Source organism: Heptranchias perlo, chromosome 23 (genome assembly GCF_035084215.1).
Source record: "Heptranchias perlo isolate sHepPer1 chromosome 23, sHepPer1.hap1, whole genome shotgun sequence".
Taxonomy (NCBI): domain Eukaryota; kingdom Metazoa; phylum Chordata; class Chondrichthyes; order Hexanchiformes; family Hexanchidae; genus Heptranchias; species Heptranchias perlo.
In genome coordinates, this window is record NC_090347.1 from 30,032,109 (window position 1) to 30,057,338 (window position 25,230).

Sequence of the window (25,230 nt, forward strand, 5' to 3'; positions counted from 1 at the left end):
AATATATCACCGTTCCTACATCGTTGCTGGGTCAAAATCCTGGAACTCCCTACGTAACAGCATTGTAGGGGAACCTTCACCACACCGACTGCAGCGGTTCAAGAAGGCGGCTCACCATCACCTTCTCAATGGCAACTAGGGATGGGCATTGAATGCTGGCCTTGCCAGCAATACACATATTCTGCAATTTTTTTTAAAGTTAGCGTCCTTTGATACTGGAGTGTCCTGAAACAATCTCAGCCTGTGAGAAGTGACTCAGATTTGAATGTTAAAATGCAGACTTTATTTGAAAATAATCACAATTCATGTAAACACACCAAGAAGGCGTTGGGTACAAATAGATGATTTACAATAAAACACACATAGCTTGTTGCAAGGATTTTCCACATCTCTTGTACTGAGGCATTTGCATCACCACACCACGAAAGCACACTTTTATTGTTCAATATAGCTGCAGAGGCCTCCATTTACCTGAAAGATTTGGTCAGATATTTTAATCAGGTTAACTCATCCATTAAAATACCAGACAGAGGAATGTCATACAATCGAGTTAAATATTCATATCATACTCTGGGCTTTTTTTTTTGCAACTGGTCAAGGTTTTTGTAAACATAATAAACGGTTGTGCATTATCCAGAGTTTGATAGGCCTAGTGCAGCACTGTAAAATAAGAAAATGTCAAAACGATAATCGAGTCCCACATTCTGGTTACACCGAGATCCAATGGCATAGTCCAGCCTGTGTATCTAGAATGGCTGAGTTGAGTTCCATGACAGGGTTATATGGGGTTTTTTTGTGCCTACACAGGCACGCAGGTATTCAAACAGAACAACTGCAGATGTCAGGCAGAATGAGGCCAACAAGGTACATGATGGAGGGAGAGTTCCAATTGGAATAGGGTCTTTGTAATAAAAGGAAATTGGAAGAAACCAATCCCCAAGGCTGCTCTCAGTTGCACAAGGCATGAATTCAGGGCACGTCAATCATCCAGAACATGCTGAGATTCTGAAAGTGGTATCTGGGCCAGAGCCAATCACCAAAATATCATAACCAGAGTGTTACATTTTTATATAAGCTGGTCCCACATGGCTGCATCTAAACATGGCAGATCGAAAACAGGCCAACATTGTGCCCATTTTCAAAATGGATGATAAAATCTGACCGAGGCAATGACACACACATTAGTCTTATTTCAATATCAGGTAAAATAAAGGAATCAATTATCAGCAATGAACTTGAGGATTGCATGTATGTACTAGCCTAATGAAAAAGCAGCTAACAATTCAGAAAGGGAAGATCCTGCCTGACCACCCTCCTTGGTTTTTTTTTTAAAAAGGAACTGACATTCCAAAATGGACTGTGGAAATCTTATACAATGAGGTGTAACTTGACAAAGTTCCCCAGAAAAGGCTACAACTATTTGGGCTTTCAGCATTAAACCTGAGAATGAGTAAGAAATTGATTGACGGATTGGAATCAACTAGAGAAGTTATGTCGGGGGCAGTGGGGTGATGGGTGGGGTACCACAGTTATAGGGGGTTCAGACCCCTACTGTTTCTAATTAACATTAACAACTTGGTTTCAGAAGCTCAGTACAACCTGGCCGAATTCACAGACAATACCAAACTAGTAGGGGCAGTTAAATCTGCAGAAGCAGCTCAGAAAATACAAAATGAATTGGACAAGTTACATAACAGGACAGAACACTGGCAGGTACATTTAATATGAAGAAATACTGCATATAGGAAGAAAATAATGAGCGACATAAATATTCCATGAACGATGTCAAACTAGCTGAAGATTAAGCCAAAAGCCACCTTGGGGTTTTAATAGACTAATCCTTCCTCATATCCAATCACTGCAGAGCAGCGATCGACAAAGCAAATAGAATACTGAACTATAGAGCCAAAACTGTACGGTACAAGTCAGAGGAAGTCATGTTCAGATTGTATGCTGCTCTATATGGTTAGAGCCCACCCTGAGTACTGTGTCCAGTGCTGGTTACCGAGACACAATTAACTTCAAGCCCAGAAGGCAGTGTGACAAAAATGGAGCAATTTTGTCTGTTGGACTATTTATATACTTCCTATTTTACTGGTCGTGGCTTTGAGGGGTCAAAAACCTAGGTTCACCTGCAAAGAACAGCCAGCCTGATTGATACATGATGGCTCACAGCTGAGATGGGTTGTCTGCCTGGGTTTTGATGGGCTATGCATACTTAATTAGTCATTCTAGCTCATTGCATTCCAAAAGTCTGTTGCAAACAGCACTGGATGTGATTGTTACAACAGCAATGAAGTAGGTAAGAGCAGTCAATCAATTCAGTCCAAAGACCAGTATCCTGTTGTCTGGAAGGTTGTTGAGCTATAGTTGGTTGTTCTGAAATCTTCACAGGGCCTTGAACAAGTCATTCAAGTTATCTTGCATAAATCAATGGTTCAAGTTAACCTGGAGTAGCTGTGTCTGGAGTCAGGCCTGTGAGAAAGGGGTAGGGCTGATAATTCTTTGTCATCCTTTTGATGTGGCCATGAAGGGGGATGGAATCAGTGACAAGGGTACAGAGTCTGTGGCAATAGCAAAGACGGAGCCTTTGGTTTTCCAAATGTTTAACTGGAGGGAATTGCAGCTTATTCAAGACTAGACAACAACACAGAGGCAGTGGAGGGATCGAGAGAGGTGGGAGAGGTAGAGTTGTGTCATCAGTGTACATGTGGAACCTGACACTATGTCTGTGGATGATGTCACCAAGAGGCAGTGTGTAGTTCAGGAAGAGGGCCAAAGGCAGATCCTTGGGGAACTCCAGAGGTAATGATGCAGGGCAGGAAGAGAAGTGTAATATGTAATTCTCTGGGTGCGATTGGATGGTAAGATTGGAATCAAGCAAGGGTAGTCCCACTGAGCTGGACAATGGAGGAGAGGCGTTGGAGAAGGATGGAGTGGTCGATCGTGTCAAAGGCTGCAAAAAGGTCGAAGAAAATGCCCCATGCTCAGTCACAGAGGATGTCATTTATGACTTTGGTTTGGACTGTTTTAGTACTGTGGCAGTGGTGGAAACCTGATTGGAGAAAATCAGATATGGAGTTGTGGCAAAGATTTGGAAGGCAATTATATCTTCATGGAATTTGGAGAGGAAAGGGTGGCTCAAGATAGGGTGGCAGTTTTTGAGGAGCGGGATGATGATGGCAGCATTGAAAGGAACGGGGACAGAACCTGACGAAAGGGAACCATTTACAATGTCAGCCAACAAGACTGCCAGGAAGGAAAATTGGGTGGTCAGCATTTTAATGGGAATGTGGTCAAGGGAGAGGGAGGTGGGTCTCATGACACCATGATGTCAGATCATGGGAGTTCAGGAGTAGGGCAACAGGAGCGTAGGGGGAGGTTTGGCTTGATGGGCAAGGGGACATAAGAAATAGGAGCAGGGGTAGGCCGTACGGCCTATCGAGCCTGCTCCGCCATTCAATAAGATCATGACTGATCTTCAACCTCAACTCCACTTTTCTGCCTGATCCCCATATCCCTCGATTCCCTTAGAGTTCAAAAATCTATTTATCTGAGCCTTGAATATACTCAACATCCACAGCCCTCTGGGGTAGAGAATTCCAAAGATTCACAACCCTCTGAGTGAAGAAATTTTTCCTCATCTCAGTCCTAAATGGCCGACCCCTTATCCTGAGACTATGCCCCCTAGTTCTAGACTCTCCAGCCAGGGGAAACAGCCACTACCCTGTCAAGCTCTCTCAGAATCTTATATGTTTCAATGAGATCACTTCTCATTCTTCTAAACTCCAGAGAGTACAGGCCCATTCTACTCAATCTGTCCTCATAGGACAACCCTCTCATCCCAGGAATCAATCTAGTGAACCTTCATTGCACCGCCTCCACGGCAAGCATATCCTTCCTTAGGTAAGGAGACCAAAACTGTACACAGTACTCCAGGTGTGGGTCTCACCAAAGCCCTGTACAATTTTTTTTTTTAATTCGTTCATGGGATGTGGACGATGCTGGCAAGGCCAGCATTTATTGCCCATCCCTAATTGTCCTTGAGAAGGTGGCGGTGAGCCGCCTTCTTGAACCGCTGCAGTCCGTGTGGTGACAGTGCTGTTAGGTAGGGAGTTCCAGGATTTTGATCCAGTGACGATGAAGGAACGGCGATATATTTCCAAGTCGGGATGGTGTGTGACTTGGAGGGGAACGTGCAGGTGGTGTTGTTCCCATGTACCTGCTGCTCTTGTCCTTGTCCTTCTAGGTGGTTGAGGTCGCGGGTTTGGGTGGTGCTGTCGAAGAAGCCTTGGCAGATGCTGCAGTGCATCCTGTAGATGGTACGCACTGCAGCCACGGTGCGTCGGTGGTGAAGGTCGTGAATGTTTAGGATGGTGGATGGGGTGCCAATCAAGCGGGCTGCTTTGGCCTGGATGGTGTCGAGCTTCTTGAGTGTTGTTGGAGCTGCACTCATCCAGGCAAGTGGCGCGTATTCCATCACACTCCTGAATTGCAGCAAGACTTTCTTACTCTTGTACTTTAACCCCCTAGCAATAAAGGCCAACATACCATTTGCCTTCTGAGGGGGAAGCAGCAGAAGGAGCTAAATGGACGATCTCAAACCAAATATCAAAGAAGTTCAGATGCTCCTTGTACTTTTTCCTGGAGGCGAGGGTGGAGGAGTCAGGGGAGAGGGGTTGAAGGAGGCGGCTGATAATGGAGAAATGAAGCTGGGGTTATCTTTGCTCAGCAGGGCTATCCTGGAGAAGTGGGCAGTTTTGGCAGTAGGAGAATGAGGTAACATTTGATGTGGTCCAGCCAGATTTGGGGATGGGTGACTAAACCAGTTACGCTCACGTCTGTAGCCCTTGGGACTTGATGGAGCAAAATGGGGCCATATTAGGGAAATGACCAGGATGGGAGAGAGTAAAGGTTTTACTGGGGATAAAGACATCAAGGTGGAGGAGAGGGAGTATTCTGGCAAATGGTGGGGTGGGGGGGGGGCAAAGGCTAGTCAGTTAGCAGCTTGCCATTGTGTAAGTTGGGGGAGAATGTTTACAAATAAGAACCAGTATGATGAATGGCAGTTCAGTCTTGTCTGGCCACGAGATGTGGGAACGGAACGCAGCTCTGTCAGCTACACCTTTGTAAATCCTGCAATTCTGTTGATTCACTAAAGAGTCAAACTGTTCTCTCTCTCTGAAAAGTATTTGTCTTATCTCAAGTTCTGCAAGGAAGTTTTCAAAAGATCACACCTGACTGGTTTGGTGAACTAGCTTCAAATTTCTATTTTTGGACCAATTGTAATATCTCACTTTCACTGCGTGCTTCTGTAAATAACTCTACTTGTGAATAAACTTGGTTAATAATCTTGCCTGTTTTAAAAGCATCTGGAATTGCTGATATTATCCACCTTCTCAAATGGCACGAGGCATTGTAAAATTCCAATGTGTTATCAGGTAGCAATAAAAAAGTAGATTGTTCACCTGGTGCACACTATTCCAGATTACCTCACACATGTTTCAATTTCTATTGGAGTGAATACTTGGCTATTGAAGTGGACTGTTTGCATTAGACATGAATGCATGAAAGAATATATGGATTTTACAGGCAAGACTCCTGGAATCATTTAAGAAACAGTTGGATGCCGTGATGGGGGAGGGGCTACATGGTCCTTCTGTATAAATGAACTAAGATGGACGGATTGACTTGCCTCATCTGTAATTATTCTGTTGTAAAAACAGATCTTTAGTCTATTGGCCAATTTCCACTGGTCTATAATAACCTGCAGGCACTGCATTACCCTGTGCCAACCTTTGATTTGGGCATGTATGCATGGCTGCATTTCAAAACTGGCTACAAACCCATTTCAGCTTGGACTTGGTAAGCTTGCATCATTTCATCAGTCTATTTTTCACCTTGGTGTCAGAATTGGAAGCTGGGAAATTAGGCTGCGAGATATTATCATATAAATGCTTTTATGTGTCAGTATCAAATCCCTCCGTTTTAAAATCAACAGGTACTCCCTTGACTTCATGGGCATTGCGATCAGCCCCCTCCCAGGACTTACCCGAGGGACGCTGCTATTTTTTCCTCACTGTGCGAGCTCCCTTGTAGGGGTGCGACCAGCACCGGCAGCACTCCCCGAGTATGCAGATGAGGCCCAAGGACCAATTTCTATTGATCCTCAAGCCTAGACTAATTTCTATCCCCATTTGTCTTATGTGACAGTCCAATTCTATCCACTAATTGAGCACATTGCTGTCACAGTATATTGCAAGCTGAAATACTGGATAAACTGGATGGCTGGTTAAGAAACTTTCCAAGTTCTCAGACTAAGATTTTTGTCCTCAAAAGTTAAAATATATTTCTCTGTATAAGGCAGATGATTTGCACCATTTTAATTTATACTCACAAAATGTGTGTCGTGGAGAGAGTGATATAGTCTCGGCCAACAGTAGGTCAAAGTAAAATTTTTGCCTATGTTTTTAAAAAAGATATACATATATTAAAAACTCCCATTTTTAAAGGTGAATTCCTCAGTGAAGGATGCCAGTGCTAGGGAATGTAAGAGGTTTCAGTTTTTTGCACCCCGTACCAGCACTAAGCACTCCCAGCTTTAGTGCAGCTTAGGTTTGGTGATGAGGTTCAAAAAAAAACCCTTTTCTGTGCCTCAACTATGTTTCTTAACCCTAGACTTAGACAAGCATCCCCTGGTGCACCAATGTGACAATCATCAGCCATCCTTCCAGCTTCTCTAAGTGATATTTGAGAACTCAGCGTTAATCAGAGCTGTATTGTGGGTAGAATTTGTTTGGCAGACTCCTGACCAACATCAACTGGCTTCAGACGTCTGTCCATGCTCAATTCAAAACTCGATCCAAGAGATGAAACAGCAGTGTGTTAATCCACTCTGCTGCCCAGATCTTACTGTAAACTAATTGCACGGCAGCTTGTCGATGCAAACTGCGGTACGCAAATGACGACGGAGGTCCCGCCTGCCTGTTTCTTCTCATTTTTTCTGTTTAGAGGTAGCTGCAACCAGATTTGCTCTTTGAAGAAAGTCTTTCTGAGCCTGATGCCTCTGCAGAACCACCACAGCTTCATCAACCTATGCAGAATCACAGACCAGTGAGATAGTAATCATAACAGGAGGAACATCTAGCACAGCTACAACTGAGTCATTGCAATTTCCATCCTTAATCTGGTCATTAAATAGTTAATTAGATTAACCAGAACAGTTCATATGACATATATTAATAAAGTGGATGCTTAATTCATTTAGCTTCAGCAACTGGGATTACCATCCCTGTAGTCCCCACTGAACTCAACAGTTCTAGAAACAATATAAAGAATTACATTTGGGCGTGGTTGATGCAAAGACTACTGTATCTTATAAAAGAGAAAATTAGATAAATTATTTGAAGCAGAGGAACATGCGGGGCTATGGGAAGAGAGCAGGGTAGTGGGATTAGTTTTGGATTGCTCCAGTGAAGAGTTGGCACAGACCCGATGGGCTGAAAGGCCCCCTTCTATGCTGTAAACTTCTATAGGTCATTCATGATGCCAAGTTTGGGTTTTAAAAATCAGTAGTTTTAAGATAATTGACAAAAGAACCAAAGGGGGAGATGAGGAGATTTTTTTTTTAACGCAGCGAGTTGTTATGATCTAGAATGCACTGCCTGAAAGGATGGTAGAAGCAGATTCAATAGGGAATTGGATGTACACTTGAAGGGGTAAAATCTGCAGGGCTATGGGAAACACTGGGGGGAGTGGGACTAATTGGATAGCTCTTTCAAAGAGCTGGAATAGGCACGATGGGCCAAATGGCCTCCTTCCATGCTGTAAGATGCTATGATTCTATGATTTATATGTAACCAGCTGTGAGCCTGGCTGCTATTCTTTCATTTACAAGTACAGCAGCCATAACATGAAAGCAGCTGGAGGCAAGCTGTGATTGCTTGGTGTCATGGAGGAGGGAGAGGTGGGGGGTGAGGACGAAGAGGACCAAGTGGCTCGTGTCAATCTACACAGTCAAATTCCATTACTACAAATTATGGGGAGGATTTGTTTTCAGATTAGCTGTATCTCAAATACTGAATTGACTCGTGATATTATTTGAGTAGTGCGTGCAGCTGGTCATTCAATTTTAGATTCTGGAAAATCAAGGCAAATGATGGAAACACAAAATTCCATTGATTAGTAAACTAACCATAAATAATAATAGAAAATGCTGGAAACACTCGGCAGGTCAGGCAGCATCTGTTCCAGCCTGGGTCACGAGAGCCTGCTCTTGGTCAGATTTTCTACGCTTCCCTCCCTCCCTGCTATTCTGCTGTAACCACTTACACCTCCTCTGGACCCATCCTTTTGTTTCTTTACTTGTCTCATTACCACCCCCTTTTGCCTTGCACCATCATCACTTTTGCCATTTAATCATTCCTGCCCTCCACCCGATCATGGACCTCTCACTTTTGTTCTTTTCCTGCTTCCCCTTTCCCTGGCTCTGCACTCGCTTGAAAGCTGTTCATCTCCAACATCCACCAGTTCTGATAAAAGGTCATCGACCTGAAACGTTAACCCTGTTTCTCATCCACAGATGTTGCCCTACCTGCCGAGTGTTTTCCAGCATTTCTGTTTTTAATTTCAGATTAATTTGCTTTTGTAACCATGTCCCTTCCCACATCCAACTCAAAGTACAACTTTGCTTTGTAATACATTAATCCCCCATAGATATGGGAGCATTATCTTAAAATGTACTAACCTGATTATTTCATACTCATATCATAGTGATAAAATGAATAGTTACTGTTTGTGTTAATATTAGCACTGCCCCAATTGTGGTTTGACGGCAATATAAATCACTCAGTTGAAACCATCCACGTGGGATTCCAACCCTACCAATCTAAACAACTCCAGTTAGAGGTTACCTTGGATCGGAGAGAATCCGAGCACTCCAAGTACTGTAGCAGTTCCGAGTTATCCAACTCCAGCAGCATCCCAGTGATTTTTCCCGCCAGGGAAGGGTGCATAATTTGTATTAACTGGAAAAGACGTTCCCCTGAAGGTATATTCACAGTACAGAATTGTAAAGGATGTTATCTAGAATAATTAAGATTGTCACAAAAAGCTAGATACCCTGCCTCATTCTTCAAAGGAGGTAACCATCTGCACCAAATAACATATTATCATTCAATCACAGGGACACCTACCTTTACAAACTTAGGTCTCACTAGCTTAAAACTTCCTTCACTTGTACCATACAAGCTCAACTCCTGGCTTACATATTAGCCCTTTTCACTCAAAAAGACCAGCCTTAATAGTATTAATTAAACTACTATAGCAAAACCAAAAATATGGTGTAAGGATTTTTCTTTATGTTTTGTAGTAATTATTGTTGTACATCAAGAAGGAAGAATCCTTAGAAGTCAATTCCCATTCCTCCAGATTAGGGGGCAGAGGGGAAGGAAGATGGGAATTCAGTATTCAGAGAATAGCTTTAAAAAAAAACATGAAATGCCCAACTTCAGATCAACTTTTCTTCATGTTATGCTCCAAACGCTTTACAGTTCTATTCCACTCCCCAGACAGTAGCATCTGCGATACACAAACCTCGGAGGTAATCTCACTAACACATTTGCATGAAGTATCAGTTCTGTCAGAAAAGTCTTTCCATTCCATCTGATTGTGATTCTCATATGTTCCACATCCTTTTTGTGATGAGGGAACCAAGAGCTCTTGGGTGGAAATCCAACAAGAAGCAAGGTTGAACTAAGAGGTAGGGCCGAATTCACACTTTGTGCAAGAGTCCAGCATAAATTTGTTGAACTCACAATGTTGAATTAATCAATAGACAATTGACTGGGATACATACTGAACATAGAGGGTCCAATATGAGATGGAGCAAGGCCCGCGACCTCATCCTGATCCCGGGAGTAGGAATCCTGATTCTCGTCCTGATTATCAGAAACCAAGATGGATAACTAAAGACTGAGAACAACTTCAAACTGATATCACGCCTCAGGCTACTGGGCATATCAATACTGAATAGATAAATGTAACTTTAATGCCATTCATTTTCTGATCAACAGAGAAGAGATGTTCAAGTTTTCTTCCATCAGCATTATTATTACTTCAGAAATATCCTGTATATAATGTAGAGTTTAGTGTGAGTATATAGTGTACAGTTTAGTGAAAGGAGTGGGTATATAGTGTACAGTTTAGTGTAAGGAGTGGGTATATAGTGTACAGTTTAGTGTGAGGAGAGGGTATATAGTGTACAGTTTAGTGTTAGGAGTGGGTATATAGTGTACAGTTTAGTGTGAGGTGGGGGTATATAGTGTACAGTTTAGTGTGAGGAGAGGGTATATAGTGTACAGTTTAGTGTTAGGAGTGGGTATATAGTGTACAGTTTAGTGTGAGGTGGGGGTATATAGTGTACAGTTTAGTGTGAGGTGGGGGTATATAGTGTACAGTTTAGTGTGAGGAGAGGGTATATAGTGTACAGTTTAGTGTTAGGAGTGGGTATATAGTGTACAGTTTAGTGTGAGGTGGGGGTATATAGTGTACAGTTTAGTGTGAGGAGTGGGTATATAGTGTACAGTTTAGTGTGAGGTGGGGGTATATAGTGTACAGTTTAGTGTGAGGAGAGGGTATATAGTGTACAGTTTAGTGTGAGGAGTGGGTATATAGTGTACAGTTTAGTGTGAGGAGAGGGTATATAGTGTACAGTTTAGTGTGAGGAGAGGGTATATAGTGTACAGTTTAGTGTGAGGAGAGGGTATATAGTGTACAGTTTAGTGTGAGGTGGGGGTATATAGTGTACAGTTTAGTGTGAGGAGAGGGTATATAGTGTACAGTTTAGTGTGAGGAGAGGGTATATAGTGTACAGTTTAGTGTGAGGAGTGGGTATATAGTGTACAGTTTAGTGTGAGGAGAGGGTATATAGTGTACAGTTTAGTGTGAGGTGGGGGTATATAGTGTACAGTTTAGTGTGAGGTGGGGGTATATAGTGTACAGTTTAGTGTGAGGAGAGGGTATATAGTGTACAGTTTAGTGTGAGGAGTGGGTATATAGTGTACAGTTTAGTGTGAGGTGGGGGTATATAGTGTACAGTTTAGTGTGAGGTGGGGGTATATAGTGTACAGTTTAGTGTGAGGAGTGGGTATATAGTGTACAGTTTAATTTGAGGTGGGGGTATATAGTGTACAGTTTAGTGTGAGGAGAGGGTATATAGTGTACAGTTTAGTGTGAGGAGAGGGTATATAGTGGACAGTTTAGTGTGAGGAGAGGGTATATAGTGGACAGTTTAGTGTAAGGTGGGGGTATATAGTGTACAGTTTAGTGTGAGGTGGGGGTATATAGTGTACAGTTTAGTGTGAGGTGGGGGTATATAGTGTACAGTTTAGTGTGAGGCGGGGGTATATAGTGTACAGTTTAGTGTGAGGAGAGGGTATATAGTGTACAGTTTAGTGTGAGGTGGGGGTATATAGTGTACAGTTTAGTGTGAGGAGAGGGTATATAGTGTACAGTTTAGTGTGAGGTGGGGGTATATAGTGTACAGTTTAGTGTGAGGAGAGGGTATATAGTGTACAGTTTAGTGTGAGGTGGGGGTATATAGTGTACAGTTTAGTGTGAGGTGGGGGTATATAGTGTACAGTTTAGTGTAAGGAGTGGGTATATAGTGTACAGTTTAGTGTGAGGAGAGGTATATAGTGTACAGTTTAATTTGAGGTGGGGGTATATAGTGTACAGTTTAGTGTGAGGAGAGGGTATATAGTGTACAGTTTAGTGTGAGGAGAGGGTATATAGTGTACAGTTTAGTGTGAGGAGTGGGTATATAGTGTACAGTTTAGTGTGAGGAGAGGTATATAGTGTACAGTTTAATTTGAGGTGGGGGTATATAGTGTACAGTTTAGTGTGAGGAGAGGGTATATAGTGTACAGTTTAGTGTGAGGAGAGGGTATATAGTGTACAGTTTAGTGTGAGGAGTGGGTATATAGTGTACAGTTTAGTGTGAGGTGGGGGTATATAGTGTACAGTTTAGTGAGAGGTGGGGGTATATAGTGTACAGTTTAGTGTGAGGTGGGGGTATATAGTGTACAGTTTAGTGTGAGGAGAGGGTATATAGTGTACAGTTTAGTGTGAGGAGTGGGTATATAGTGTACAGTTTAGTGTGAGGTGGGGGTATATAGTGTACAGTTTAGTGTGAGGTGGGGGTATATAGTGTACAGTTTAGTGTGAGGTGGGGGTATATAGTGTACAGTTTAGTGTGAGGTGGGGGTATATAGTGTACAGTTTAGTGTGAGGTGGGGGTATATAGTGTACAGTTTAGTGTGAGGAGAGGGTATATAGTGTAGAGTTTAGTGTGAGGAGGGGGTATATAGTGTACAGTTTAGTGTGAGGAGAGGGTATATAGTGTACAGTTTAGTGTGAGGTGGGGGTATATAGTGTACAGTTTAGTGTGAGGTGGGGGTATATAGTGTACAGTTTAGTGTGAGGCGGGGGTATATAGTGTACAGTTTAGTGTGAGGTGGGGGTATATAGTGTACAGTTTAGTGTGAGGCGGGGGTATATAGTGTACAGTTTAGTGTGAGGTGGGGGTATATAGTGTACAGTTTAATTTGAGGTGGGGGTATATAGTGTACAGTTTAGTGTGAGGAGTGGTATATAGTGTACAGTTTAGTGTGAGGTGGGGGTCTATAGTGTAGAGTTTAGTGTGAGGAGGGGGTATATAGTGTACAGTTTAGTGTGAGGAGAGGTATATAGTGTACAGTTTAGTGTGAGGTGGGGGTATATAGTGTACAGTTTAGTGTGAGGTGGGGGTATATAGTGTACAGTTTAGTGTGAGGAGAGGGTATATAGTGTACAGTTTAGTGTGAGGTGGGGGTATATAGTGTACAGTTTAGTGTGAGGAGAGGGTATATAGTGTACAGTTTAGTGTGAGGAGTGGGTATATAGTGTACAGTTTAGTGTAAGGAGTGGGTATATAGTGTACAGTTTAGTGTGAGGAGAGGGTATATAGTGTACAGTTTAGTGTGAGGTGGGGGTATATAGTGTACAGTTTAGTGTGAGGTGGGGGTATATAGTGTACAGTTTAGTGTGAGGAGAGGGTATATAGTGTACAGTTTAGTGTGAGGTGGGGGTATATAGTGTACAGTTTAGTGTGAGGAGAGGGTATATAGTGTACAGTTTAGTGTAAGGAGTGGGTATATAGTGTACAGTTTAGTGTGAGGAGAGGGTATATAGTGTACAGTTTAGTGTAAGGAGTGGGTATATAGTGTACAGTTTAGTGTGAGGAGAGGGTATATAGTGTACAGTTTAGTGTGAGGTGGGGGTATATAGTGTACAGTTTAGTGTGAGGAGAGGGTATATAGTGTACAGTTTAGTGTGAGGTGGGGGTATATAGTGTACAGTTTAGTGTGAGGTGGGGGTATATAGTGTACAGTTTAGTGTGAGGCGGGGGTATATAGTGTACAGTTTAGTGTGAGGAGAGGGTATATAGTGTACAGTTTAGTGTGAGGTGGGGGTATATAGTGTACAGTTTAGTGTGAGGCGGGGGTATATAGTGTACAGTTTAGTGTGAGGAGAGGGTATATAGTGTACAGTTTAGTGTGAGGAGAGGGTATATAGTGTACAGTTTAGTGTGAGGTGGGGGTATATAGTGTACAGTTTAGTGTGAGGAGAGGGTATATAGTGTACAGTTTAGTGTGAGGAGAGGGTATATAGTGTACAGTTTAGTGTGAGGTGGGGGTATATAGTGTACAGTTTAGTGTGAGGTGGGGGTATATAGTGTACAGTTTAGTGTGAGGTGGGGGTATATAGTGTACAGTTTAGTGTGAGGTGGGGGTATATAGTGTACAGTTTAGTGTGAGGAGAGGGTATATAGTGTACAGTTTAGTGTGAGGTGGGGGTATATAGTGTACAGTTTAGTGTGAGGAGAGGGTATATAGTGTACAGTTTAGTGTGAGGAGTGGGTATATAGTGTACAGTTTAGTGTGAGGAGTGGGTATATAGTGTACAGTTTAGTGTGAGGAGAGGGTATATAGTGTACAGTTTAGTGTGAGGAGGGGGTATATAGTGTACAGTTTAGTGTGAGGAGAGGGTATATAGTGTACAGTTTAGTGTGAGGAGAGGGTATATAGTGTACAGTTTAGTGTGAGGAGGGGGTATATAGTGTACAGTTTAGTGTGAGGAGTGGGTATATAGTGTACAGTTTAGTGTGAGGAGAGGGTATATAGTGTACAGTTTAGTGTGAGGAGGGGGTATATTGTGTACAGTTTAGTGTGAGGAGAGGGTATATAGTGTACAGTTTAGTGTGAGGAGTGGGTATATAGTGTACAGTTTAGAGTGAGGAGTGGGTATATAGTGTACAGTTTAGTGTGAGGAGAGGGTATATAGTGTACAGTTTAGTGTGAGGAGGGGGTATATTGTGTACAGTTTAGTGTGAGGTGGGGGTATATAGTGTACAGTTTAGTGTGAGGTGGGGGTATATAGTGTACAGTTTAGTGTGAGGAGAGGGTATATAGTGTACAGTTTAGTGTGAGGTGGGGGTATATAGTGTACAGTTTAGTGTGAGGAGTGGGTATATAGTGTACAGTTTAGTGTGAGGAGAGGGTATATAGTGTACAGTTTAGTGTGAGGAGTGGGTATATAGTGTACAGTTTAGTGTGAGGTGGGGGTATATAGTGTACAGTTTAGTGTGAGGTGGGGGTATATAGTGTACAGTTTAGTGTGAGGAGTGGGTATATAGTGTACAGTTTAGTGTGAGGAGAGGGTATATAGTGTACAGTTTAGTGTGAGGTGGGGGTATATAGTGTACAGTTTAGTGTGAGGAGTGGGTATATAGTGTACAGTTTAGTGTGAGGAGAGGGTATATAGTGTACAGTTTAGTGTGAGGAGAGGGTATATAGTGTACAGTTTAGTGTGAGGTGGGGGTATATAGTGTACAGTTTAGTGTGAGGAGAGGGTATATAGTGTACAGTTTAGTGTGAGGAGTGGGTATATAGTGTACAGTTTAGTGTGAGGAGAGGGTATATAGTGTACAGTTTAGTGTGAGGTGGGGGTATATAGTGTACAGTTTAGTGTGAGGAGAGGGTATATAGTGTACAGTTTAGTGTGAGGTGGGGGTATATAGTGTACAGTTTAGTGTGAGGAGTGGGTATATAGTGTACAGTTTAGTGTGAGGAGAGGGTATATAGTGTACAGTTTAGTGTGAGGTGGGGGTATATAGTCTACAGTTTAGTGTGAGGAGTGGGTATATAGTGTACAGTTTAGTGTGAGGAGAGGGTATATAGTGTACAGTTTAGTGTGAGGAGAGGGTATATAGTGTACAGTTTAGTGTGAGGAGAGGGTATATAGTGTACAGTTTAGTGTGAGGAGAGGGTATATAGTGTACAGTTTAGTGTGAGGAGAGGGTATATAGTGTACAGTTTAGTGTGAGGAGAGGGTATATAGTGTACAGTTTAGTGTGAGGAGTGGGTATATAGTGTACAGTTTAGTGTGAGGTGGGGGTCTATAGTGTAGAGTTTAGTGTGAGGAGGGGGTATATAGTGTACAGTTTAGTGTGAGGTGGGGGTATATAGTGTACAGTTTAGTGTGAGGTGGGGGTATATAGTGTACAGTTTAGAGTGAGGAGTGGGTATATAGTGTACAGTTTAGTGTGAGGAGAGGGTATATAGTGTACAGTTTAGTGTGAGGAGTGGGTATATAGTGTACAGTTTAGTGTGAGGAGTGGGTATATAGTGTACAGTTTAGTGTGAGGAGAGGGTATATAGTGTACAGTTTAGTGTGAGGTGGGGGTATATAGTGTACAGTTTAGTGTGAGGAGTGGGTATATAGTGTACAGTTTAGTGTGAGGAGAGGGTATATAGTGTACAGTTTAGTGTGAGGAGTGGGTATATAGTGTACAGTTTAGTGTGAGGAGAGGGTATATAGTGTACAGTTTAGTGTGAGGAGTGGGTATATAGTGTACAGTTTAGTGTGAGGTGGGGGTCTATAGTGTAGAGTTTAGTGTGAGGAGGGGGTATATAGTGTACAGTTTAGTGTGAGGTGGGGGTATATAGTGTACAGTTTAGTGTGAGGTGGGGGTATATAGTGTACAGTTTAGAGTGAGGAGTGGGTATATAGTGTACAGTTTAGTGTGAGGAGAGGGTATATAGTGTACAGTTTAGTGTGAGGAGTGGGTATATAGTGTACAGTTTAGTGTGAGGAGTGGGTATATAGTGTACAGTTTAGTGTGAGGAGAGGGTATATAGTGTACAGTTTAGTGTGAGGTGGGGGTATATAGTGTACAGTTTAGTGTGAGGAGTGGGTATATAGTGTACAGTTTAGTGTGAGGAGTGGGTATATAGTGTACAGTTTAGTGTGAGGAGAGGGTATATAGTGTACAGTTTAGTGTGAGGTGGGGGTATATAGTGTACAGTTTAGTGTGAGGAGAGGGTATATAGTGTACAGTTTAGTGTGAGGAGAGGGTATATAGTGTACAGTTTAGTGTGAGGAGAGGGTATATAGTGTACAGTTTAGTGTGAGGAGTGGGTATATAGTGTACAGTTTAGTGTGAGGAGAGGGTATATAGTGTACAGTTTAGTGTGAGGAGAGGGTATATAGTGTACAGTTTAGTGTGAGGAGTGGGTATATAGTGTACAGTTTAGTGTGAGGAGTGGTATATAGTGTACAGTTTAGTGTGAGGAGTGGGTATATAGTGTACAGTTTAGTGTGAGGTGGGGGTATATAGTGTACAGTTTAGTGTGAGGAGAGGGTATATAGTTTACAGTATAGTGTGAGGAGTGGGTATATAGTGTACAGTTTAGTGTGAGGAGAGGGTATATAGTGTACAGTTTAGTGTGAGGTGGGGGTATATAGTGTACAGTTTAGTGTGAGGTGGGGGTATATAGTGTACAGTTTAGTGTGAGGTGAGGGTATATAGTGTACAGTTTAGTGTGAGGTGGGGGTATATAGTGTACAGTTTAGTGTGAGGTGGGGGTATATAGTGTACAGTTTAGTGTGAGGTGGGGGTATATAGTGTACAGTTTAGTGTGAGGAGAGGGTATATAGTGTACAGTTTAGTGTGAGGCGGGGGTATATAGTGTACAGTTTGGTGTGAGGCGGGGGTATATAGTGTACAGTTTGGTGTGAGGCGGGGGTATATAGTGTACAGCTTCCATTGATAGGAACATAGAAACAGAAGTAGGCCATTCAGCCCCTCGAGCCTGTTCCGCCATTCAATTAGTACATGGCTGATCTGTATTTTAGCTTCATCTACCTGCCCCGGTTCCGTAACTCGATACCCTGGCCTATCAAAAATCTATCAATCTCAGTTTTGAAATTTTCAATTGACCCCGAGCCTCAACAGCTTTTTGAGGGAAAGACTGTTCCAGATTTCCACTACCCTTTGTGTGAAGAAGTGCCCCTGAATCGCCTAGCTCTAATTTTAATGTTATGCACTTTTGCTTTGGACTCTGCCACTAGAGGAAACAGTTTCTCTCTATCTACCCTATCAAATCCTTTAATCATCTTAAACTCCTCAATTAGATCACCCCTTAATCTTGTATATTCCAGGGAATACAAGCCCAATCTATACAACCTGTCCTCATAATTTAGCCCCAGTATCATTCTGGTGAATCTGCGCTGCATCCCCTCCAAGGCCAATATATCCTTCCTGAGGTGCCCATTCATTATTTTCACTGCAAACAAGACTTCATCCTGGATTGACTAAATTTCACATACCCAACAGTTGTTTCTGCTCCTGGAAAGGGACTGCTGAAAGCATTGTTGCTGTGAGGGGCTCCTGTTCCTTAACAGATGTACTGGACTGCTGCAGTGGAAAAAAAGTGATAGAATCAAAAGGAACATTAATCTGGTTATGAACTCAATCCACCACTGGGATCCTTTCTGTAGCAAATAGTCTTTTCAAGGGGCTGCATCTTCTAGAAAAAGTATTTGAAAATCTTTTTTTTTAAAGAAATGATTTGTGGGTGCACATTTGTCTGAATGTGTGATAAATCTTGTTAAAGCACATCACATCACTAAATTCTTGTGTCCGCAAACACTTCCTGTCTACAAAGTCTTACTTCCTATTGCCACATTTCTGTCACCCTTCTGTGTTAACTATCGCCACTGTAAATTCCTATGTGCACATTTATAATGGATATCGCCATAAACAGGACTTGCTGTAATTACACTCTCCTGCCAGTGGCAATGCTCTAGCTCAATTTTTTTTTGACTCCCAGCTCTTCAGACTGTCGATGCTTCAACTATTTCACCACTTCCCAAATTGCTGTAATTTTTGAAATTTTAACTGTAACAAATCGAGAATTATTATATAAAAATAAAGGACAAAATGTATTGAATTTAAAATGGTGACTGAATTACGTCTGTGCACCCTGGTTCAACCATCACCTTTAACCCTTAAGACTGCACTTGATCTTGACTCTCCGTGTGTAACGCCACAGGAGAATGAGAAAAATGACAGAGACTTGTTCATGAAGGTGGTGCCCCTTTAAAGCTGGATCACTGCTGACATATACAAACATTATTTGTCTAATCATAAGCATTATAAAATAAACCCATTCTGCAGCATTGGTCATGTGTGCAAGTTTTAAATGTTCTCAATTGTTCTTGCTTTAAGAACTGCAAAATTGAAATAAATGGATTGCAGCAGAAAATAATAAAACTAATCATACTGCTAAAAAATTAAGGTATTTGCAAAGAGACTATTCCTACCTGGCGCCTAGCCCGAGATGGTAGAGGCACTGCTGGTAAGATGACAGGAGCTCTGCATGGAGCAATGGTATAATGACCACCCATTACCATACCTGAAATACAAGAATAATGTTGTAGGGACTACAGCTTTCCACACAATGGAGCTGAAGATTTATTACATTTTATCTTTTCATGGCTCCTGAGAATTCTTCTGAATGTTATCATGACTGATTCCTCTGTTGTATATTGTACCATTAAGCATGGGGTGTACTTCAAGCATAAAGAATGTTATTGGAAATCCAATTAATTTACTACTTAGAAATATTAGTTATCCTTATACAATGTCCCTTAACATGCTTTATTTCTCAGGTACACAGAACTACTTTCCAATGAGTCACCAATCTTTATAACAGTTGTGTACTCAGTCTCACAATCAGCAAACACTTCCTTAAACTCCCCGCCCACACACACACACACACACACACACACACACTTAAACAACAAAAAGACTTACTCAGGTCTAAAAGCCAAAGGTAATCTCCTCAAACCCTGGAAAATTTGTACAAATAATCACTTGTACAGTAGTACCACTCCAGCACTGATGTACGACAACATTTATATAGCACCTTTAACGTAGTAAAATGTCCCAAAGAGCTTCACAGGAGTGTTATCAGACAACATATGACACCAAGCTACGAAGAGATATTAGGATAGGTGACCAAAAGCTTGGTCAATGAGGTAGGTTTTAAGGAGCGACTTAAAAGGAGGAGAGGTAGAGAGGTTTAGGGAGGGAATTCCAGAGCTCAGCGCCTAGGCAGCTGAAGACATGGCCGCCAATGGTGGAGCGAATGAAATTGGTGATACGCAAGATGTTAGAATTGAAGGAGCGCAGAGATCTCGAAGGGTTGTAGGGCTGGAGGAGGCTACAGGGATAGCGAGGGGCAAGGCCATGGCTACCAGCAATAGGAAACTGTTCCACTCAAAGTCTTGACAGCCTCAGCATGAGGACAAGCAACATTCACCACTTCCGCTAAACATATAAATAAACACAAGACGAATACGAGAATGTAATAGTTCCAATTAGGCACATTCTGATCACTTCACTTGTGCTTTCTATTTTACAGTGCTGCCCATGGCGTACTCCCTATTAGAGTTGCCACTTTCCTTTTGTCAGCATTGTCAAAATTCTACGGTGTCAGCCTTGGCTCTGTGGTAGCACTCTCGTCTCTGGGTTAGAAGGTCGTGGGTTCAAGTCCCACTCCAGAGATTTGAGCCCATAATCTAGGCTGACTCTTCAGTGCAGTACTGAGGGAGTGCTGCACTGTCGGAGGTGCCACCTTTCAGATGAGACATTAAACCAAGGCCCCATCTGCCCTCTCAAGTGGATGTAAAAGATTCCATGGCACTATATGAAGAGCAGGGGAGTTCTCCTCCATGTCCTGCCCAACATTTATCCCTCAGCCAACGTCACTAAAACAGATTATCTGGTCATTATCTCATTGCTGTTTGTGGACCTTGCTGTGCACAAATTGGCTGCCACGTTTCCTACATTACAACAGTGACTACACTTTAGAAGTACTTAATTGGCTGTAAAGCACTTTGGGACATCCTGAGGTTGTGAAAGGCACTATATAAATGCAAGTTCTTTCTTTATGTATTTGTTGTGCTTCACTCTCTGAACAAAACACTTCCATCTTTACCTCTTTGCTGATTGGCTGGGATTCCCCTAAGACCATGAGCATTTGCTATTGATGTTGGTGGAGGCCAAGACAGGACCCGGTGAGCATCATTTGGCAAGGACTGGAAACCAGCTAAAAGACAAACAAAAACACCACATTATACCAATATCATGTTTAGGCATATTTTAATACTTTCCACCAAAAGGATTTGAAAAAAAGTTACATTTAAATGTTGGCTTGCTAAACAAAGTGTGTTCACGCAAGTCTAAGACAAACAGGCATGTAGACAAAAGGTGGTTAAAATGGATAAACTAAGCCTTGATGTCGCTTCCCCAAAGCCTGCAGCCCGGACTTTCCTTGAAGCTTGAACCAAAACAATGGCACACATACAGCGTAATGTCGATTTTCAGCGCAAAAGATCAAGGATATTTACACGCAAGTGGCTTACGCCAGTTTTTATGCTATGCGTGAGCTTCCTCGATCTTTTATGCCGTTTCAACAAAAACTCTGCCAAAAAGCTCATTAATGGCTCCACCCCCTGCCAATGTTCCCTCTAATTTTTTTCAGCCATGTGAGGAATGAATTTGGGTTTGTGCACCAATATAAAAGGGTGTGTGCACCACCGTAAAAAAAAAAATCACAACTTTAAATAGAACATCTTTTTAGGAAACATTATTCAGGGTATAAAACAAACAGAACAAATGCACAAAATAATGAATAATTGTAACAAGGCAAGCTGTCAAGGATTTTTAATTAAACAAAACTGGATATAGAAATTTCAGAAGTAAACACTGCCACGAGAGGAATGGGGACATCCTGATTGAGACCCAAAGTCTGTAGATGACAGGCCAGATGATGGAGAAGAGGGTGACTACCTCTGATTCGGATGTTTTTCTCTTCTGTCTCTCCCTGTCTTCCAGTGTTTTTCGACTCTGTCCAGGTTTACTTCTCTACCACTTGACAGATGAGATTTGATCCACATAAGCATATCAAGGTGATTTTCTTTCAAACCGTTGTGATTTTGTTTTTAAATTATTCATAAGGCTGAAGCTATGCTCACAATCAGCACTTGAAGCTTGAAAGGTTGCCCATATATCCCCTAGTTGTGAAACCACATTGTACCGTTCTGTGTTTTGTAGACTGAAAGTCACCATGTCCTGAAATGTTTTCAATGACTTTGTTTCAATCTTCTCTGCAATTAAGTACTTGTAGCCATTGTATTGGCTCACAATGAGCTCCTTCTCATCCATGATGTTTTGCCCAGAAGACCTTACTTGACCAAGGATCAGGATTTGTCTGTATTTGTCAACCAGCTTTTCAATATTCTCAGCACCAAATTCATAGCTGATTTGTTGTGGTGCAAGTGAAGCAAAATCGAACCATTCATTGGGTTCATTTTCTAGGAATCTTTTTTCCAGATGATCACGTAGTAGGGATACGAATCTCAGAATGGAATCTCCCTTGAATGGTTCATCTCTTGTACATAATGCAATTAGATTTTTCACTGTGTTGCACCAGAAGACTGTCTCGCTGAGATACTGTCCTCTGATCCTGCGGATCTTGGCCCTCGTTAACTGAACGGCTTTGATTGTTTTTAAACAGCTCTTCTGAAAGCATATGCACAATTCTGCTGGCTCAAACAGAATATCATTCAATGCCGCTATGGTGATACGGTAAGTAGAGTCTGAGAGCTTCTTCAGGCAACTGGGTCATTGTTCTCTGTTTTTTCAAGCTCAAAGTATTAAAGAAGAGCATCGTAATTGCGGATCAGAGCACTAACAGCAAAATGCCTCGATGGTCACCTCACTTCATTTAGAGGTCGAAAGGACACAGCTTCACATTCTGTGACATTTGCAATTTCCTCAAATTGTCCTTTTCAAACTGAAGATCTGCAGAAGTCTGTATAACTGGTTCTCAGCAATGTCTCTATTTCCTTTATCATTGGTACTTTGTTCCAGGCATCAACTATTCCCAAATCTTCTCGATGGGCCACACAGTTTTGCTCTACTATGTGTGTAATGGACTGCTTAAGCCGTGTGGCAATGCCATTGTTTTTTCCCCAGCATGCTAGAAGCACCATCTGAAGTGAACTTCACCATTTTCATCATGTCCAGCTGATTCAGAGTATAGAAGTCTTTGATAGCCATTGTAATAGCCAGTGCATTGCAAGAAGTTAACTTAACAATTCCACCGAACGCTGTCTTGTGCACTGCAGATGCCGCTTCCCTGAACTTGAAATGAAACTGTTGACTGAAATATCCGTGCTCTCGTCAATAATTAGTGTACGAAATAAAGATTGGCGAATTTCCGACATAATTTCTGCATGGACGACACTGTTGATTGATTCCAAAAATTCAAAGGCTTGGTTTTTGCTACACTAGCTCGCTGGTACCTGGGGATATTCAGCCAAGTCGTCGTTTATATATTGCACAGAGTGCATGGAGTTGTTCATTTGTACTCCAAGCATTACATTGTCTATGAGAATCTTTATTTCATCTGGCTTCGACCGCTGTCTCTCAGTCAAGTCCATTCTATTCTGTGTCAGCAGCAGTTTGTGTTAACATTTTCTGCAAGCTGAATCCCAGTGGGCGAGAATTTCTGTTTCTAAGAGCAACCACGGCAGATCCATGTGATTTGCTTGATAAATGCCTCTTCACCTAGTCTAACTTCCATCCGTCTTCCCATTTCTTGCCAGTGGAAAGATCACCTGATATTTTTGCTCCAGCACACATTTTGCAGATCAAGCCCACATCTGCACTATATTGGAATATCTCCCTCAGTTATACAAGGATCTTGCTTCTTGATTCATGAGATTCCGTCTCTACAATTTCATCTAGCCACTGTTCTTTGAACACGAGACAGGATTTCATCTTAGCGCTGGCTCCATTGTTGGCTAATGCTATTGCCTTCCGCTTAAACATGGATATGACGGTGTGGTGTTGCAGTGATTCATGACTCCCGAGCTTTTTGTTGAATCAGCTTAATGACTTTGATTCAAACAGAAGTAAATCGTGTGCAATCAGAATTTTTAAATTGAGTCAGAAATACAAAAAAAGCTGTCAAATCAGTTAGTGTGAATTTGGGGGTAGGGAACAATTTAATTAAAGTTCCCCCTCCCACCCACTGAATCCTCAGCAGGGTTTAAAAAATTATTGCATTACCATTGTACATATTGCAGGTCTCATTAGTTTTACCTGCCTTACATAGAAGCCCCAATCCAACTCAACCCAGCCAGTGCCCCCAACAAAACTCAGCCCAGCCACCAGTGTCCCCAACGATTAGGTTTACATACGTGAAACCACACCGCAGCAAGAATCACCATCTTAAGTACACCAAAGGGCAAAAGCAATCATATACCCATAAACACAAACAGCACATACACTTTACTATGGGTAATACTAAAATTACAAAATCTAAAATAATAATGGAACTCCAAGTTGATTGCATGCCATTAATGTATCTCAGAATTCAGACAATGCTGTAAAATACAAGAGTGAAGCAGGAATGATTATAGTTACAAGAGTGATATTCCGATTATATATATAATCTGTTGAGAAGGGGGCTTTGTTAGCTGTAGGTGCTGGTGGACACACACAAGCAAGTATCATTGATACAGTGTCCCCAACAAAACTCAGTCCAGCCACCAGTGCCCCCAAAGATTGGGCTGACCATACTGCAGCAAGATTCACCATCTTAACTACACCAAAGGGCAAAACTCAGCCCAGCCACAAAGAGGCCCGACCCCCAGTCTAAACTAAATGGCAACATTTTAAAGGGGGTGCAGGGGGCTCACGTACACAAATCTTTGAAAATGGCAGGACAAGTTGAAAAGTTGTTTAAAAAAGCCAACAGGATCCTTGGCTTTCCAAATAAAGGGATAGAGTACAATGGCGCTTGACATAGTTCACTACACAGACCCCCTCCACAACCTATTCTTGCCAGTGAACTTTATGTATTGGGTTTGTCTTCTGCAAACCCCGTCGTAGTCTGTGTAACTCCGGCAAAGGCTACTGTTCACACCGCTATAGCCCAGCAGTGACCCCCTCCCCCCAGAGGTTTCGTCATTGCCCATTTCTTATCCCTCTTTTACTGGTAATTTTTTTTTTTTATTCGTTCACGGGATGTGGGCGTCGCTGGCGAGGCCGGCATTTATTGCCCATCCCTAATTGCCCTCGAGAAGGTGGTGGTGAGCCGCCTTCTTGAACCGCTGCAGTCCGTGTGGTGACGGTTCTCCCACAGTGCTGTTAGGAAGGGAGTTCCAGGATTTTGACCCAGCGACAATGAAGGAACGGCGATATATTTCCAAGTCGGGATGGTGTGTGACTTGGAGGGGAACGTGCAGGTGGTGTTGTTCCCATGCGCCTGCTGCCCTTGTCCTTCTAGGTGGTAGAGGTCGCGGGTTTGGGAGGTGCTGTCGAAGAAGCCTTGGCGAGTTGCTGCAGTGCATCCTGTGGATGGTACACACTGCAGCCACAGTGCGCCGGTGGTGAAGGGAGTGAATGTTTAGGGTGGTGGATGGGGTGCCAATCAAGCGGGCTGCTTTATCTTGGATGGTGTCGAGCTTCTTGAGTGTTGTTGGAGCTGCACTCATCCAGGCAAGTGGAGAGTATTCCATCACACTCCTGACTTGTGCCTTGTAGATGGTGGAAAGGCTTTGGGGAGTCAGGAGGTGAGTCACTCGCCGCAGAATACCCAGCCTCTGACCTGCTCTCGTAGCCACAGTATTTATATGGCTGGTCCAGTTAAGTTTCTGGTCAATGGTGACCCCCAGGATGTTGATGGTGGGGGATTCGGCGATGGTAATGCCGTTGAATGTCAAGGGGAGGTGGTTAGACTCTCTCTTGTTGGAGATGGTCATTGCCTGGCA

General features: G+C 42.5%; 1 protein-coding gene across 2 annotated transcripts in view; it reads right to left on the bottom strand.

The window, feature by feature from the left end:
- Nucleotides 1-260: 260 nt before the first annotated feature.
- Nucleotides 261-25,230, bottom strand: part of LOC137341220 (E3 ubiquitin/ISG15 ligase TRIM25-like) — a 40,261-nt gene continuing 15,291 nt past the window's right edge. For both annotated transcript variants that reach the window (XM_068004287.1, XM_068004286.1), the window contains exons 8-12: nt 20,385-20,495; nt 18,706-18,797; nt 17,710-17,797; nt 8,913-9,043; nt 261-7,093 (exon numbers count right to left, since the gene is read on the bottom strand). In XM_068004287.1, coding sequence (XP_067860388.1) covers nt 6,995-7,093; nt 8,913-9,043; nt 17,710-17,797; nt 18,706-18,797; nt 20,385-20,495 — 521 coding nt within the window. In that variant the 3' untranslated portion in view covers nt 261-6,994. The remainder of the gene's footprint in view (nt 7,094-8,912; nt 9,044-17,709; nt 17,798-18,705; nt 18,798-20,384; nt 20,496-25,230) is intronic.